This window comes from Phoca vitulina, unplaced genomic scaffold, assembly GCF_004348235.1.
Source record: "Phoca vitulina isolate PV1807 unplaced genomic scaffold, GSC_HSeal_1.0 scaffold34, whole genome shotgun sequence".
NCBI classification, from domain to species: domain Eukaryota; kingdom Metazoa; phylum Chordata; class Mammalia; order Carnivora; family Phocidae; genus Phoca; species Phoca vitulina.
In genome coordinates this window covers 18,290,024-18,306,589 of record NW_022589737.1, presented here as the reverse complement: position 1 = coordinate 18,306,589, position 16,566 = coordinate 18,290,024, and the positions used below count along the sequence as shown (strand labels likewise).

General features: G+C 39.1%; 1 protein-coding gene and 2 non-coding genes across 7 annotated transcripts in view; all 3 read left to right on the top strand.

The window, feature by feature from the left end:
* CEP295 (centrosomal protein 295) overlaps nucleotides 1-16,566 on the top strand; it is a 54,175-nt gene that overhangs the window by 33,657 nt on the left and 3,952 nt on the right. For 4 of the 5 annotated variants that reach the window (XM_032426104.1, XM_032426103.1, XM_032426107.1 and 1 more), the window contains 9 exons: nucleotides 42-3,537; nucleotides 4,807-4,975; nucleotides 5,113-5,256; nucleotides 8,815-8,967; nucleotides 12,467-12,564; nucleotides 13,074-13,176; nucleotides 13,582-13,752; nucleotides 14,554-14,693; nucleotides 15,802-15,997. In XM_032426104.1, the coding sequence (XP_032281995.1) occupies nucleotides 42-3,537; nucleotides 4,807-4,975; nucleotides 5,113-5,256; nucleotides 8,815-8,967; nucleotides 12,467-12,564; nucleotides 13,074-13,176; nucleotides 13,582-13,752; nucleotides 14,554-14,693; nucleotides 15,802-15,997 (4,670 nt within the window). The remainder of the gene's footprint in view (nucleotides 1-41; nucleotides 3,538-4,806; nucleotides 4,976-5,112; nucleotides 5,257-8,814; nucleotides 8,968-12,466; nucleotides 12,565-13,073; nucleotides 13,177-13,581; nucleotides 13,753-14,553; nucleotides 14,694-15,801; nucleotides 15,998-16,566) is intronic. The other variant, XM_032426105.1, reaches the window with a different exon arrangement.
* On the top strand, nucleotides 12,687-12,766 carry LOC116645944. Its single transcript, XR_004302056.1, has one exon. It is a non-coding gene; the product is annotated as a small nucleolar RNA U2-19 (small nucleolar RNA).
* On the top strand, nucleotides 12,916-12,985 carry LOC116645942. The gene has a single exon (XR_004302055.1). It is a non-coding gene; the product is annotated as a small nucleolar RNA U2-30 (small nucleolar RNA).

Below are 16,566 nucleotides of genomic sequence, written 5' to 3'. Positions count from 1 at the left end.
ATCAAGAAAGAATAATCTTTGGTTTTTTGTGCTTGTTTTAGGTTTCACAGACAGTCTGTTGAAACAGCCAGGAAACGATTACTGGAATATCAGACTATGTTAAAAGGAAAGTACTCATCCGGGTTAGCCACTTCATTGATACCTGATTCTGTTATATCAGTACTGCCACAGAATTCTCAAAGACCCACTGTTGTATCAGAGCATTGGGATCAAGGTCAGAGACCCAAGTTGAGTCCTAACAAATATCAACCTATACCATCCATACAGATCTCCAAATTAGAACAAGATTATTTTCAGGTTCCAAGAGACAGTCTCTTTCTGCAAAGACAGGTAGAAACAGACAAAGTAATCACTTCAGATGTTTTAGCCAGGCAGTCTTTGGAATCACAGGAACAGCCTAAGCAATTCTCACAGAGTGAAGTACAACAGAGAGACTATAAATTGGTTCATAAAGATTCTCATACACTTTCAAAGCCTTTGTCACATGATAGGCTGCTAATAATACAGGATCCTAAAGAAATAGCTGAAATATCTAGGGCAACAACTTTTCAAACTTTAGATCCCCATCAAAGGTTCTCAGAGAACAAGGAAAGTATACCCTCCATCCTAACTGAACGTTCTTCATTCCAACCACTGTCAGCTGAGCATGCTTTTAGTTCTCTGCCTGCTGCAGTTGGATCTGGAAAAATCCAGGAATCCTTTTCAGCCATGAGCAAAAGTGCAGTTTCTGTAAGTCATTCTGTAATCAGCCAAATGCAGGATAAGTCTTTGCCAACCTCAGAGAATATCACAGCCCAGCTGGGTAATTTGAAGGCTCTCCAAGAACAGTTAGACCTACAGAAGGAAGTTCTTCGGTCAAGACAGGAAGCTCAGGAACGATTGCTTTTGTACAAACAGAAAGAATTGGAAGGACAAACTGGCCTCTCTGTCTCCCTTCCATTAGTATCTCTGGATTCATTTGCCACACTCCCTTCTGCCAGAGCTGAATCGGGGAGAACCCAGGAATCTTCTCCAACCAGGGATGATACTGCAGTTCCCTCAGGCCATCTTGGGCTCCCACGACTTCCGGATAGGCTTTTGAGTTTTTCACAGCCTGTCTTATCACAGCAAGATAATTTTAAATTTCTCCAAGAACAGTTAAATATTCAGAGGGACAGCCTTCAGGCGAGGCGAGAAGCCCAGGAAGTATCATGTGTACATAAACAGAGTGAATTGAATGGAAGAATATGGTCTGAACAGACTGCACCCCCTTCTCTCCCTTCTCACATAGCTCAGCATACATTTACTTCACTACCTTCTGCTGGCACTCATTCTAGAAAGATCCAGGAGCAGTTTTCATCTGAGAGTGCGAAGGGACTTCTCTCAAGCCAGTCTGAAGACCAAAAATCTCAGGTTGGGTCTTTGAGTTTCCTACAGCAGTTCCTACCTCTACATGATAGTTTGCAGTTGCTCCGAAAACAGGTGACTACACAGAGGGATGCTCTTGAGGCCGGGCGGGAAACCCAGGCAGAATTGCTTTTGCATAGACAAAGGGATTTGGGAGACAGTAAGTCTGGGCAAATGAGTTCTTCACTTCCACCAGTGGTTTCTCCATCTTTAGTTACTTCACAAACTTCTGCTAAAACTGAGCCAAGAAGAATTCAGAGCTTTTATTTATCTGAAAAGGAGAGTGTTCTTCCCTCCAGTCATCCGGTAATCCCAGCATTTCAGGATGAGCCTCGTGGTTTCCCACAGCATAACCTGCCACGGCAAGAAAATTTGACAGCACTTGAAGAACAGTCACACACACACAGGGTAATGCTTGGTGCTGAACAAGAAACTCGGGAATTTGTACACAAACCACATGAATTAGAAAAAACAGTTTCTTCTGAACAGACTGGCACCTCTTTATCCCTGTCCCAGGTAGCTGAGTCTGAAAGATTCCAGGAATTTATGCCAATCAAGAGTGACAGTACAGTTCCCTTAAGCCAGTCTAAGATTCCGAGATTTCAGGAAAGACTTCTGGGATTTTCACAGCTTAGCTTGGAGGAACACCAAGAATGGCTGGATACAGAGAAGGCGGTCCTTCATTTTAGCCAGAAAACCCAAGGAAATGTATCTTCGGAACAAACTGACTCCTCATTCAGACCCCAGGTAGGACAGCCTTCATTTACTTCGTTACCTTCTGCTGAATCTGGTACAACGCAGGAGCCTCCTTCAACAGAGAGTGATAGTAAAAATCTTTCAAGCCATCTTCAGATCCCACAATTGCAGGATAGGCTTTTGAGGATATCACAACTTATTCGGCCTCAACAAGATAATTTGAAGGCGCTTGGAGAAAGGTTAGCTACACAGAGAGAAGCTATCGTTCAATCTAGACAGGAAGCTCAGGAAGAATTACTTTTGCACAAACAGAGTGAGTGGAAGCAAAGAATAGCTCCTGAGCAGGTTGGCTCCTCTTCCTTCCTACCCCCAGTTGTACAGCATTCATTTGCTTCATCACCTCTTAGTGAATCCAGAAGAATCCAAGAACCATGTTCAACTAAGAGTGATAATACAGGTTCCTCAAGACATTCTGAGACACCAGGATTGCCTGATGGGCTTTTAGGTTTATCACAGCCTATTTTACCTCAGCAAGATCACTTGATTGCACTTCAACAGGAACACTTGTATGCACAAAGAAATTCCCTTCCGTGTGGCAAGAAAACCCAGAAAGAATTGGTTTTGCCCAGACAGTATAAACTTGAGGAAGAGTTATCTTCTGAGCATTTTGTCCAGCTTCCCCAGGGTGATTTGAAAGTACTTCAAGAGCAGTTAGAAATACAAAGGAAAGCCATTCGATCTAGACAGGAAGTCCAAGAAGAAGTACTTTTGCAAAGACTAAGTAAATTGGAGAAAAGGGTATCATCTGAGCAGATTAGCTCTTCATCATTATCCCAGGGAGCACCACCTGTTGCTGACTCTGAAAGAATCCAAAAGCCTCTTGCAACCAGAAGTAACAGTACTGTTCCCTCAAGTCATCCTGAGATCCCAACATCCCAGGATAGACTTTCAAGTTCATCACTACCTGTTCTGCCTCTGCAAGATACTTTGACAGCACCGTTGGACTTACAGAGGGAAGTGGTGCATTCTAATGAGAAGGACCGGGAAGAACTGCTGTTAAACAAACAAACAAAATTGACTGAAAGTGAATCTGCCGAGCATGCTATTCCCTCTTTGTTTTTACCCACAGAAAGCGAGCATTCATTTATTCCACTGCCTTTTGCTGAAGTTAAATCTAAAAACCATGGTGAATTGTATTCATCTAAGAATGAACATGCAGCTCCCTCAAGCAATTCCATGATCCCCAGATTTCAAGATAGACTTGTGTGTTTTTCACAACCTGTCTTAACTCAGCAAGATAACCTAGGACTTCAGAAGCAGCTGGATCTACAAAAGAAAGTTCTGCAATATAGCCAAAAAGCCCAAGAAGAATTGCTTGTACAGAGACAAACAGCATTGCAGCAGCAGATACAGAAACATCAAGAGACTTTGAAGGATTTCTTTAAATACAATCAGGTATGTATTAAACTTGAATACCTAGAAATTAAATTAATAGAGGTAACCCGACTCAGACAAGCTAGATATTTTTTTTAATCTCAGGCCTAAATAAATTCTCAGTTATTTGAGAATAAATGGTTTGACCTTAACTGCTTTAATTTTCTACCTTAAACACTGGAAATTAAAACATAAAAATTGACTCTACCTTGCATGGTGTTTATGAGGTTAATAGTTGTTTGAAGCCCAACTGATTTCAGCCTTAGTTTGACATAGCCAAATGCAAACACCATTAAAAATGCAGGTTGTCATTTGAAGTTTTTTTATAAAGGCTTTGAGCTTACCATGAGATTAAATTGCAAGGGCACTTGGGTGGCTCAGTCGGTTAAGCATCTGCCTTCGGCTCAGGTCATGATCCCGGGGTTCTGGGATCCAGATCCCTGTCGGGCTCCCTGCTCAGCGGGGGTGGGGGGGGTCTGCTTCTCCCTCTGCCCCTTCCCCTCCACTCGTGAGCACATGCGTGCACGCTCTCTCTCGCAAAAATAAAATCTTTTTTAAAAAAAGATTAAATTGCAAAATAATTAGCAGAATTTCTTTTATGCAAATAGCAAGTCTTGTGCTTTCTGTATAGCACTTTGTCGACATTTGTATTTGAATCAAAATTAGTACCACCTTTTTCCGTAAGTGACAATATCACCACCTGTTCTAAAACTGGCATGATTTTAGGCTGATGGGCAGTTAGACATGCTGTTTGTTATTGAGTTGGTGAGAAGACTCTGGCATGGTCACATTGACATTCATGGTTTCTCTGTAGGGGAGATGAGTATATTCTCCTGAATGTGAATCTATCCATTTTATTTTAATAGGCCACTTCCTGAATCTATGATTTAGCCTAAATAGAATTCTATAAATCCTTTGACATTCAAAAGAAGCCTGAGTTGAGTTCATGAGAGCTTTGAGTTGCAGGGATTTCCTGGTCATTTTAAGGAAAAGTAATGGGGAAAGAAAAGCAGGGAAGAGTACTCAAGTATAATGTCTTACTAAAAGACACAGTAGAGGCTAAGTTTTTAAGTCCAAGCCCTGTGAAAGGCCATACTTTTCAATGGAAGTATCACCTTTTCTGTATTAGAAGCATTTCTCATTTTTTTAAATCTCTAAAATTGTAATAGTGTATTTGATGGAAATACTTGGTTGAGGTTCTAATTTAAGAAGGATGATACACATCTGGTGAATTCTTCACATGATCCCTCATCTTGTGTCATCCCCACCCTCAATTGTCCACTTTCTCAGATAAGTAAGCCCACAGCTGAAGGTGATGTAGACACTCAGAAGCTCAGAGAGTGGCTTCCTCATCTCCAAGACCTAGCAGGAGATGATCGGGAAGGCATTAGTCTTGCGAGTAGGAGCAACTGTGGTGATAATCAGCTGCTTTCAGAAGAGAGTGGTGCCAAGCAAAGTGGTAAGATAACTCCGTTTTTTTATTGTAACTATCCTGATTATTCTTTACTTTCACCTTCAGCAACCTGGTGGCTGAAATAAAGCTTGTAGTATGCTAACAGATTTGTACTATGCCTGAATCTGTCACTGACTTGATAGGTGAGCATCTGGACAAAGAACTGGGCAGGAGATCCTCAAAGCCCCCTGTAGCAAAAGTGAAATGTGGATTGGACTTGAGCCAGCATGAACTCAGTGCTATAGCAGAGGTAGAGTCACCAGCAAGTGGCAGAACGTCTGTACTAGGTAAATAAATGGTTTGATAAAACAGGGTTTTTTAATAGTTTTTTTCACGATGCTAAATTTTTTGTCTTGAAGAAACAGGCTGTGAGTATTCATGAAAGAAAAAAATGGTTTACATAAACAGTATTTAAAATTTGGACTTAAATGTGGCATTAAGTGACTAGTTTCTTCTCATAAATGGTGAAAATCTGTTTACTGTAGACAAAAATTCTTCAGTATCCTCTGCTTCTGACACTCTTGCTTCCCTCTGCTTCCTTTCATATCTGCCTTCTTTCTAAACCTGTTTCTTTAGGAGTAACTCTGTGTTTTCTTTTCTTCTTTGCTGCTTTTCTACTTCATTAGCTTCACTGCTGTTTTCTTGTATTTTTTATAGGATAATTATTATGCTTAAAATCCTGGCTTTAAAGATAGTTACAACTATATTTCTTTCTACTTCTTCCTAGATGCAGTTATCTAGGAAAAGTCCTCCCTGCGATCTTCAGTAAATAGCCCTATTTGAATTTCATAATTATTTTTAGAATTCAGACTCAAGTAATTGATCAAATTTATCAAAGTACATCCTTTTTTAAGGGGGAAAATTGGCTTTGTCACTAGAAAAGTACATAGAAGTGCAATATTAACAGCTGCTTTGGTCTTAAGCCATAAAATATTGTACCTTTGTTTCTGACTGAAAGAATTAAGGAAGGTAGAGATTCAGAGTAACTCGTAAGAATCAGTCCCCTTTCTGCTTCCTTATTATGTCTTATGGAAGTTGTAACTTTGGCAAACCACAGCTATTTGGGAATTAATGCTTTCCCTAATTCAGAATGCACCCTGGGAAATTCTCACCATTGATTCCCATGATTTTTTTTTCTTCCTATGATTTAATGAGTTATGTTTGTGATTGCAAAAATGTCATCTTGTCTCAAAGGGAAAACTATGTATCATATAGCTCACCCTTCACCACCACCTCCTTATCCTTGAGCCTTCTTTTTTCAGGGCAAGTACTTAGATGTAAATCTTAATTAACACTGCCCTTGTCTTTATCTCTCCGACACCCAATAAAAATCACCAATTCTCAGTTCTCCTTGTTCAGCTTGGGCCTCTGTCCGCTTGTTCTCACTCCCACTCAGGAATGCAGGCTATCAGTTCTCTCTCAAGTGGCTACTACAGCTCCCCATGTCTTCCTGTTTCCAGTCTCGCTATACTCTAATTTTCCCATGGTACATTCCGAGTAAGCTCTCTCTGCATCTCCCTGTTTGAAACTCTTCATTGGGCTTCTGTTCGATTCAAGGAATAAGTCTAAATTGAGTCTCAGTCTCGAGCTTCACCTGCTAGGCCCTTCATGCTCTTGCTCCTCCGGGTGGGGCTGATTAAGGGCCCCTTCTCTGGTAAACTGGGCCTGAACTATCAAGTATCCTTCTCCTGGATCTTTGGAGCTTTTATCCTAGCCTTTATCACACTTCTTTGGATAATACTTTTAGTCAAAATATTACAGGCAAATGGTTTTAAAAGGCAAATAGTGCTAAAAGGTTATAACATGAAACAACATTTTTTTTTCCTGCCCCTACCTACCCTTCACCCCTTAACCTTACCAGAGGCAGCCACTTTTCAAGTCTTTTATGTATTTCTTCTTATATTTACCACAAGAGTTGGCAATGAATTTTAGGAAAAATTAAGCTAAATTACCATCATGCTAATGTGTAAATGTTTTTCACTGCTAGGACAGTGAAACTCTGTTTCCTTTTTTTGTACAACTTTCTTGTATAGTAAATTGTCTCCTTTTATTTGCTTAAAGTTTGTTAAATATCTGTCTTCTCACACTAATACTTCTTTCACATACCTGTAATAGAAGGTGAGATCACACCAGTTTCTCTGTGAAACACCTTCCACTTGAAAGTTGGGGAGCTCTGTCGTGCATTCTCAATAAGGGTGTTACTGCTTCCGAAGAGGATGAGAATTGGTTCTTGGGGAGGTGAAAAGTCTTACTGTCTTTTTGTACCAAAGCACAGGTGTACATAAAAAGTTAAACAGCGTATCTGTAGTTAATATTTCGTGGCGGTAGGAGGGGAAGGAGGCATGTAGAAGGAAAGCTAATAGCTATAGGCTCCTAAGTCGTGTTGAGAGATACTGATCTCTATTGACCCTCCAGTTTTCCTCTCTAGCTCATCTCTTCTGCTTTTGGTTTTTCTTTCTGGAAGAATTTCCTCAATTTTTTTTTCTAACTTAGGAATTTTCATTTTGACTGTCAAATTGCAGTTTCTAAAAGTTTGCTCTTTTCCTGGTTTTGTTTTGTTTTTCTTCCTTTTTCATAGCATCCTGCTGTTTTCTTAGGGGTGCAACGTATTACCTGCTTTGAATATATATAATGTTTTGTTTGGGTTCCTGTATTTTCTCCGTTTGTCTGAATTCTTTTGTTCCTTTTTTGTTGTTTCTCATTTTTTAGAGGCTTTTCTCTAACGTCTTGCATATTTGAGTGGGATGCTAAAGGCTAGGTAGGAATTTTGTAAGCAGGGGCGTTGTTTCCTGCTGAACTTCATTAGAAAAGGAGGTTTCTCATTGGGTACCCTCAATTTAATATCTGGAGTTCTTTTCCTTGAGGCAGTTCACAGTTTAGTTTCTTTAGGAAAAGATCCTCCGAGCTTGATACAAGTCTGGCTGTTGCTATTATGGAGCCAAACCTGGGGGGATCTGCATTGAGGTGCAGACTTGAATACCCCTGATTACCTCATGGCATCCTCCCTTCTTTCCACCGTTGCTTCCTTTTGGTGCTGAGCCCTCTGTTTTCACAGTGTACTGGATTCAGTTTCTCCAGAGAATAAACCTTTAGTCTTCTATGGGGATGATGTTGAGGGACAGGGATCTTAGGAGATGGGATGGATCTGTTCCAAGTACATTCTAAACATTCTCCCTGTCTTTCGTTCCCTGGTGCACACTTTCCTTATGGAATACCTGGTGCCTTGAATTGCCAAGCTTTGCTAGGGTTGTGCACAGTAGACTAGCTTCTACTTTGGGGTATCTCCCACTCCTCTCTTTCCTTACTTGTTATTTTTGTATCAAAGTATAACATTCAGAGAAGTGCACAAATTGCAAGTGTTTATTTCAGTGATTACCGCTGTAATAACCACCCCTATGTAGCCACCACTCAGGTCAAGAACTAGAACCTTAGAAAACTCCACAAACCCTCCCCTTGTGTCCTCCCAATTACAGTCTGTCCATTCTCTCCAGGTTAAACCTCTACCTTGATTTCTTATACCACAGATTAGCTGTGGCTATTTTTGACTCTATTTTATGAACACAGACTACACCTTGTAATACTATTCATGGTTAGTAAATTCTCCAGGCATTTTTTTCTGTGATTAGTCAATACTGAAGTATTATCTGGTGTTGGAAGTGGGACTATCATTAAAAAGTTAGTAAAATCGAAGTGAAATAATTTAAAGGCCTGTGTGAAAGATAAGCGGTTATTATTTTCTTGCTACATAGATTTTTACCTGCAATCTAAATTGCCACTTTCGTTTTAACTACTAACTCTAGAAACATAAGTGAAAATCTAATGAGTCCATCTTTTCTTCCTCCCAGGTAAACCAGATTTTTATCAAGACAGGGACCCTCTAAGAGTCTCAATAAGCCGAGAACAAAGTTTCTTAGGGAGCCCACTGAACTGTGATGCATTTGGTTGTCTTTACCCCATTGCCCAGGAGAACGTCTGTGGTGATGACTCCAAGGAAGCAGGTGAGAGAGAGAGAAATAGGCAATGGAATTGCTGTGCACAAGGGTATGTGGACAAAAGATATTTACTGTAGTGTAATTTGTAATGAGAAATGGTGAATAGCTTTAGTGACTGTTGGTAATAGAATCATTATGGTGCGTCTGGACCATGTGGTTCTGTGTACTTGTTAAATGAAAGGAGTAAAACCTATCTTTATGCATTGAAAATTGTCTGGAATGATAATCACCAAAGTGTTGGTACGGGTTTACCTTTGTTGGAGGCTGGGTTCACTTTCTATTTTATATGTTCATGTATTATAGTTTTTTTTTTTCTTTTTTACAAAAAGCACGTATTATTTCTTTACACAAAAAGCTGAATGAGGGAGTGAAGTTTATTTAGAGAATAGTAATTTTGCTTTTAAATTATTTTACTAAATAAATGCTAATAGGAAGTATATGAGGGTATGAGGTTTTCACCGTTGGCAACCTCCACAAATTTTGTACTTAAGCCTATTTGTAGCAGTCCATATTTAATTTAATACTATTAAATATTATCTTTAAAATATTCTGTAGCATTCTAAATGACATGCTTTATGTTTACTTTAAAATATTTGGAAAAGAGAGTTACCAGGAAAAAACTTAAAATCACTTAATCCTGCCTCCCAAACACAACCAGTATTAATTTTTTTCCCCTTTTGAATTTCTGCACATATATAACAAACTGTTTCATGTCTGTAATACTGCTTACCCTACAAAGCATAGTTCTAATTCATACTGCTGCATTAGTTCCAAAGTATCTTTTAAGCAGTTACCTTTTCTAACCAGATTTCTTTCTATTTTTGCTGTCACTATAGTTTAATAGAATGAGAGACGAGGGAGAGCCAACAGTTTAAAATAAAACTGTTATCATTCTTTTAGATTTAGCCAGTGGATACCTGTACTTCTTTTTAGTCTACTGTTGGTGTCCTCTAGCCAAAGAGGACCAGGAACTTACCTATAGTTGAACAGAGCTGAGAACAAGCTCTGACTTGTTCCAGTCAGGTAGAATGCTCACAACAGGGAATTGGGAGGTGTCTCAGTACAGGTATTAGAAAGGACTTACTGTAAGATTTGGGCTTGTATTAGGTGATTTGGGAGAGGCTTCAAGGAAATGGGGCACTACTTATGAGTGTTGGATGTTATCAGGAAGCAGGGGCAGTTCCATTTAGGAATTATCCAGGAGGTGGGAATAATGGAGTGAGGCTTATGAAAGCTATAACTAGCAAAGAAGAAGCAGTTACTCATATAAAAAAAAAGCAAGAAAGAAAAACACCAAAGTGCAGTAAGTGGTTGCTTATGAGTGGTAGGAAAAGGAGGAATTTACCTTCTTTATAACTTTTGGTGCTTTCTGAAATCATAATGAGCACATATAGCTTTTATTATAAATCATCATTCTCGGGGCACTTGGATGGCTCAGTCGGTTAAACATCTGACTCTTGGTTTCGGCTCAGGTCATGATCTCAGGTCATGGGATCAAGCCCTGCGTCGGGCTCCATGCTCAGCACAGAGTGTGGTTGCGATTAATTCTCTCTCTCTCTCTAATAAATAATATTTTTAAAAATTGTTCCTTATTGTATTTGACATTAAAAATACATCAAATCACACTTTTTGTCTCAATTCAGGCCAAGATAAGGAGATGCTTGATCATTTTTATGATTTGGATAATACTCCTGGTTTTGTCTGTGTTTAGACATGAGTGCTGGTGGCCTGATTTTTGTCTTGATCCATCATAGTCACAGGGTAGCTTTTCCTGTTATTGGTATTCTGTGAAATTGTTCATGTTTAACAGGAGAACACTAAAGCCTCGCTGATTGTGCCAGGTCAGCTCGGGGCTGCTTTTTCTTTCTCATAATCATCCATTGTTTCTGTCTTAGAAAAGAGGGTGCCGGCTTTGTTACTTCTTCTCTGTTCCCTCCCTTCCTCTTTATTCAGGTCCTCATCACCTCAGCCTGATTTCTTATGGTGGTATCACTAACTTCAAGCTCTGTACCCTTTGCTTTTTTAGGAAGGTGGGAAATGGTGCTTTGCTTCGGAAGGAAAGCAGGAAATTCTTGCGTATCATGGGAAGATGACTCTGTTCAAGGCATTGCTTTCATGATGCTACTTCCCCTTTTCAGTAATCTCATAACGGGCCCCTTGTATCAGTGAGTCCTTTCCAAACCACTGATAACTTGTTTCTCTTCCAGCTCTTTCAGGGACCTGTCCACTGAATTCTGCAACATTTCTCCAAAAGAGAAGACCCTGTTCCCTTCTTACTTTTATTTTCTTACCTCTTACTCTACCCAAATCTGCCCCCTGGGGGAATCTTCTTGGTATGTTACAGATAACAGTATAGTTATGATTATGAATGGATAAACCCCAGATTAACTTATCTCCCCAACTAGCTTTTGAAATGAGCTGCCTAGGAAAAAATAACTTACTGTACAATTTCACCATATCTTAGTTTCTTTATTGAAAATTTTAGTTTGTATAGAAGAAACCAAGTAACAGTTTATTGATTATATCAATTAGGTCAAAATAATATTTTTAATGAAGTAGAAGACAGTAAAAAATGATTGAAAACACATTGTACTTAATATATAATATTCAGTATTAGCTTTGTTTCTGCCTCATTATCCATAATATAGATATTATTTTATATACGTACAGGTACACGTGTGTCCTGGGTCTTTGAGAAAACATTTCTTACCAAAACATTTAAGAAACATACTTTTAATGTGTATGATGTCTCTTAATAAAATCATGGTGATAATGAGACACACATTTTTAGTTTATATATTTGGTGGCACAGTTTTAATTTTATTCTCTTTCAGAGCCACAGATAACTGTACACTTTGACTAGCTTTCCCATAAATGTTGGCTCTTGAAGTAAGAGAAAAATTAACTCAGAATACCTGAATTCTTAAGTGAGACCAAATAATTTTTATATATTGCCTTTTTTTATATGCATTTTCCTCAACTTTGACATCATACTGTATTAATGATAGAATATTCTTGCTTCACTTAATAACAAAAGCATTTCCCTGGGGCGCCTGGGTGGCTCAGTCGTTAAGCGTCTGCCTTCGGCTCAGGTCATGATCCCAGGGTCCTGGGATCGAGTCCCACATTGGGCTCCCTGCTCCGCGGGAAGCCTGCTTCTCCCTCTCCCACTCCCCCTGCTTGTGTTCCTGCTCTCACTGTGTCTCTCTCTGTTGAATAAATAAATAAAATCTTAAAAAAAAAAAAAGCATTTCTCATCATACTGGTAATTTCCTCTTTGTAGAATAATAACAACTACAGTTCTCCAGGGAAAAGCATATTGTGCTGACTAGGAAATGTTTTTAATGAGTAATAAAATGAATGTTTATGTTTCTTTTTGGTCTAAGATAAGGCAATTCTACAAAGCAAGATATGAAAGAAAACTGTAAGAAAATAGAAATGATATCCTCTGGTGCTAAGAATTTGACTTATAATAATCTAAACTACCCCCCCCCCCCAATTTCAGTCAAGGTCAAGGAGGCTGTGGCTGAGAATCATGCTGTATTAAGCCATGCTGTGGAGGAAGAACATGCATATCTGAGTCCAACTGTGAAGCCGGATAATGTTAGTAGTGTCTTAATATGTACTCCATTGTTAGAGCTGTTTGGTTTAATGTTGTCTTTTAGTTTACAGAAGTTGTGAAATATTGAAGTCTGTGTTCTCTGAGATCTGCTCTTACTGAAGTGGATCAATGATGAAAATAGCCAAATCTGAGCATCAGAAGACCTTCCAGTCTACCTGATGCATGATCTCTCTAGTTCTGAGAAGCAAAAGTAACTTAGAACGATAAGGGCTTATGTCTGGAGGGTGTGTGTGTGTGTGTGTGTGTGTGTGTAAAGGTGATTGTGTGTGTATAACTAAAGACTTGATAAATGAGATGGGGGGATGTGTGTGTGTGTGAGACTAATGAGTTCTGAGCAATGATGAAAAGGTTTTATTACTGACCTTTACAACTATGAAGGTTTCTACACTTGATCTGAGCTCAGAATTGATAACTGCTAATGTCACTGATTTGGGTTTTTTTCTAGCTGTTACTTCCTACATTGTGGTCTAACATTCCCCTTCATTTTTAGGCTGACACAGAAGAGATTTATCATGAGCCATTATCATCAGTAACTGTTTCTACTGGGAGCTTTTTAAGTTACGAAAACACAGATCTGAGCCTTACAGATCCAGGTAATAAAGTCAAAATGTTTGTAAATAAACTGAAAGACCAGCATCAGTTGAGGTCAGTACAGTGGTGAGAGCAAACATTGAGAGCTTGTCACAATGTGCTGAGAGGGCTTGTTTCTTTAAATCTCAAAAGTAAACTGTTCATACCTGAGAGGATAATGGGCAGTATGATACTCTACATTACTGGAAGTCACAGGCCTGCAGACCACAGGGATTCTCTGTGGTTCTCCAACATTTTCAGAATTATCTGCTATTGTCACATTTTCCCATTCAGTGGGAACCTATCTGAGCAGATTTCTTAATTGCTCTGATCCTTCATCAGTTGCTCTGATCCTTTGCCTGTCTACCAAAACTTGTCTCTAAGAAAGTGCCCAGCCATTCAGTATTTTCATTGAACTCATTTTTCAGGGTCATTTTCAGAGCATGTGGACCCCAGGGAACAAGAATCTACCACTGGTAAAGAAGAGGAAAGAGGTATTTTAAGTTCTATACTTCCTTCATCGCAAGTTCTTTATCAAAGGCAGGACTCTCGGGAAGTTCATCAACCTCTGTTGCCTGCGGTGGAAAAGTTTACACCTGGTAAGACACATATGCAGCGGATGATAGACAAGCACATAAATGAAGCAAATTTGATGACTGAAAAAACAGACTTGAGGATAAAATTATTTCGAACAGTGCTTTTATATAACCTTTCATCCTTTTTGTTTTAAGGAATGATTGTTTGAGCTTCATGTCTCTTTGGCCTGCTGTGGCAGTTCTGACACGATACATGGAAAACAGGGCATTCAGAGAGGGGGGGGGTCTGGAACGAATTAGACTGAAGAACATGTAGCGGAGATGAACAGACCTCCCTTTACCATTGCAAAGTTAGCTGTAACAGCTGAGGCAGCATTGCCAATATTGAGAATGAGATCAGACCTTGAGTCCCTAGTTTGATCATTTATTAGCTGTGAGACAGTGAGCATGTTGCTTACTCCTTCCTCTTCTGTTAAAAAGGGGGCTGTTGGAGATTAAATGAGATAGTACACATGAAGTACAATGCCTGGCCCATAGTAACACCCTATACAGGAACTTTTCTTCTTTTTTCTTTTTTTAAATCATTGATGCCAAAACGAAATAAGAATAACAAAGCTTATAGCAAAGCAGTGATCATAGTGGCTTCTTCTAATTAACTTCATAAGACTTTGGAGCTAGTAAAAATGGAAACTTTGCCAAAGGTTTTGGTCATTCAGTATCCTTATTTTTTTGTATGTGGGATGTAATGATAGGACTCAATTTGAAAGCATCTGCTGGCAATAAAAAAAAAAAATGGAAGTAATTTTGTTAAATTGCAGTTACCTAAAATTAAATTTTATCTTTTTTTTCTCAAAATTGCAACAGTTGACCTTGACTTCCCAGAATTGGAACACACTTTTCCAAATTTGCATCGTCAGCTATTTAAACCCTTAGAACCACATCCAGATTTTGATATATCATCATCATACTCTGGGATTTCTCAAGACAGCAGAGACTTTTACCAGGTATATTATTTATTTATTTATTTTTTTTTTTTAGATTTTTTTTTTTTTATTTATTTGCCAGAGAGAGACACAGCGAGAGAGGGAACACAAGCAGGGGGAGTGGGAGAGGGAGAAGCAGGCTTCCCGCTGAGCAGAGAGCCTGACGTGGGGCTCGATCCCAGGACCCTGGGATCATGACCTGAGCCGAAGGCAGACGCTTAACGACTGAGCCACCCAGGCGCCCCTACCAGGTATATTAATGTAGATGCTTCATTGTTGTGCTTCATTGTTTGAATTTCCAAAACCAGTTTATCTTTTCTTCTGTTAGAACAGAACAATGGTTCTTTTCCTTGGCTGCCGATTAGAATCACGTGGAAAGCTTTTAAAAATCCCAATGCCCAGGCTGTACCCAGACCAATTAAATCAGAATCTCTAGGAGTGCTTAGATTATCAGAAAACTTTTTTTGAGCTCCCCAAGCAATTATAATGTGGAACCAAGATTGAAAACCGGCTATACTAGAATTTTGTCCTGTCAGCCTTATCTCCAGCTAATGAGTATAATCCATATAAGGCTCAAGAATATTTTTGTTTTTTTTATTACTAATTTTACAAAATTTAAAGCCTCTTCCTATTATAGTAAAGCAGCTGAGATTCAAACCTCGGTCTTTCTGTAGACATCCCAGGCTGTCCTACGTAATAGTTCCTGCCTTTAGAAAATGATCTTGTCGGGGTGCCTGGGTGGCTCAGTCAGTTAAGCAGCTGCCTTCGGCTCAGGTGATGATCCCAGGGTCCTGGGATCGAGTCCCACATCTGGCTCCATGCTCAGCGGGGAGCCTGCTTCTCCCTCTGCCTGCCGCTCCCCCTGCTTGTGCTCTCTGACAAATAAAATCTTTAAAAAAAAAGAAAGAAAGAAAGAAAAAGAAAGTGATCTTGTCGCATTCTAAACTATCTGGTTAATTTGCAATTGTTTTCTAAATAATTTTTTTTTAAGTCTCTTTCATATTGACTGAAATGGAAGAATTGGGTTTAAATAAGCAAATTATTAGTGTGAAAGTAAAGTGGTAATTAAGGAAGAGTAGTATCATAGGAACATGACTATTGATCCAATTGGTAATAATCAGTATGTCAGCCTTTCCCTGTTGTTTTCCATCAGAACTCAGATTCTTCATGTGAAAGCCACCATGCTGTTGTAGCGTCCAAAAGCACAGTTTCCTTTACAGCACTGAGAACCAGCCTGAATTCGTCTAACATAAGCCCGAACCAGCAACCGGATCCTCATTTGGCTCATGCTACAGCTCAGATATTTACTACAGAAAATACTGAGGGTATGATTAAGTTAGAAAATACTTTTCCATGGTTTGCATCCACTTTCCTTGGAAATTGTGCCTAGCAGCTCTTGGTATGTCTCCACTGCTGTCCTCACCCATTCCCAGTGTTACAGCTTCTGTTTCTCTGTGTATTCATTTCAATAATAGAATAATGCTGTTTGCATTTTTACAGTTCTGAATTTGATAAAAAGCAAAAGTGCTGCCTCTTGTTCCTCAGCTTCCTTACCTCAACCCTTACAGTTTTAAGTATCCTTCTAAAACTTCTTGTACAAATTGTATATATACACACACGTTTTTATATGAGATACACATGCACATTTTAGTCCGAGTTCTGTTATTGAAATCAATAGTCTCTCTTAGGAGAGTCTTAGGACTCTCTCTAGTCTTCATCATGTCTAATAACCATATTTTATTAGACCAGGAGAAAATATATTGTGGGAGCAGAATTATTTGAAAATCAGTGACCATCCTTTTAGTTTTCTATTCATGTATACATACATCAGCTTTCACTCCTCAAATTGTAGGAAGTAATCGGACTTCATTACTCCAATTTAGTCAGACTATTA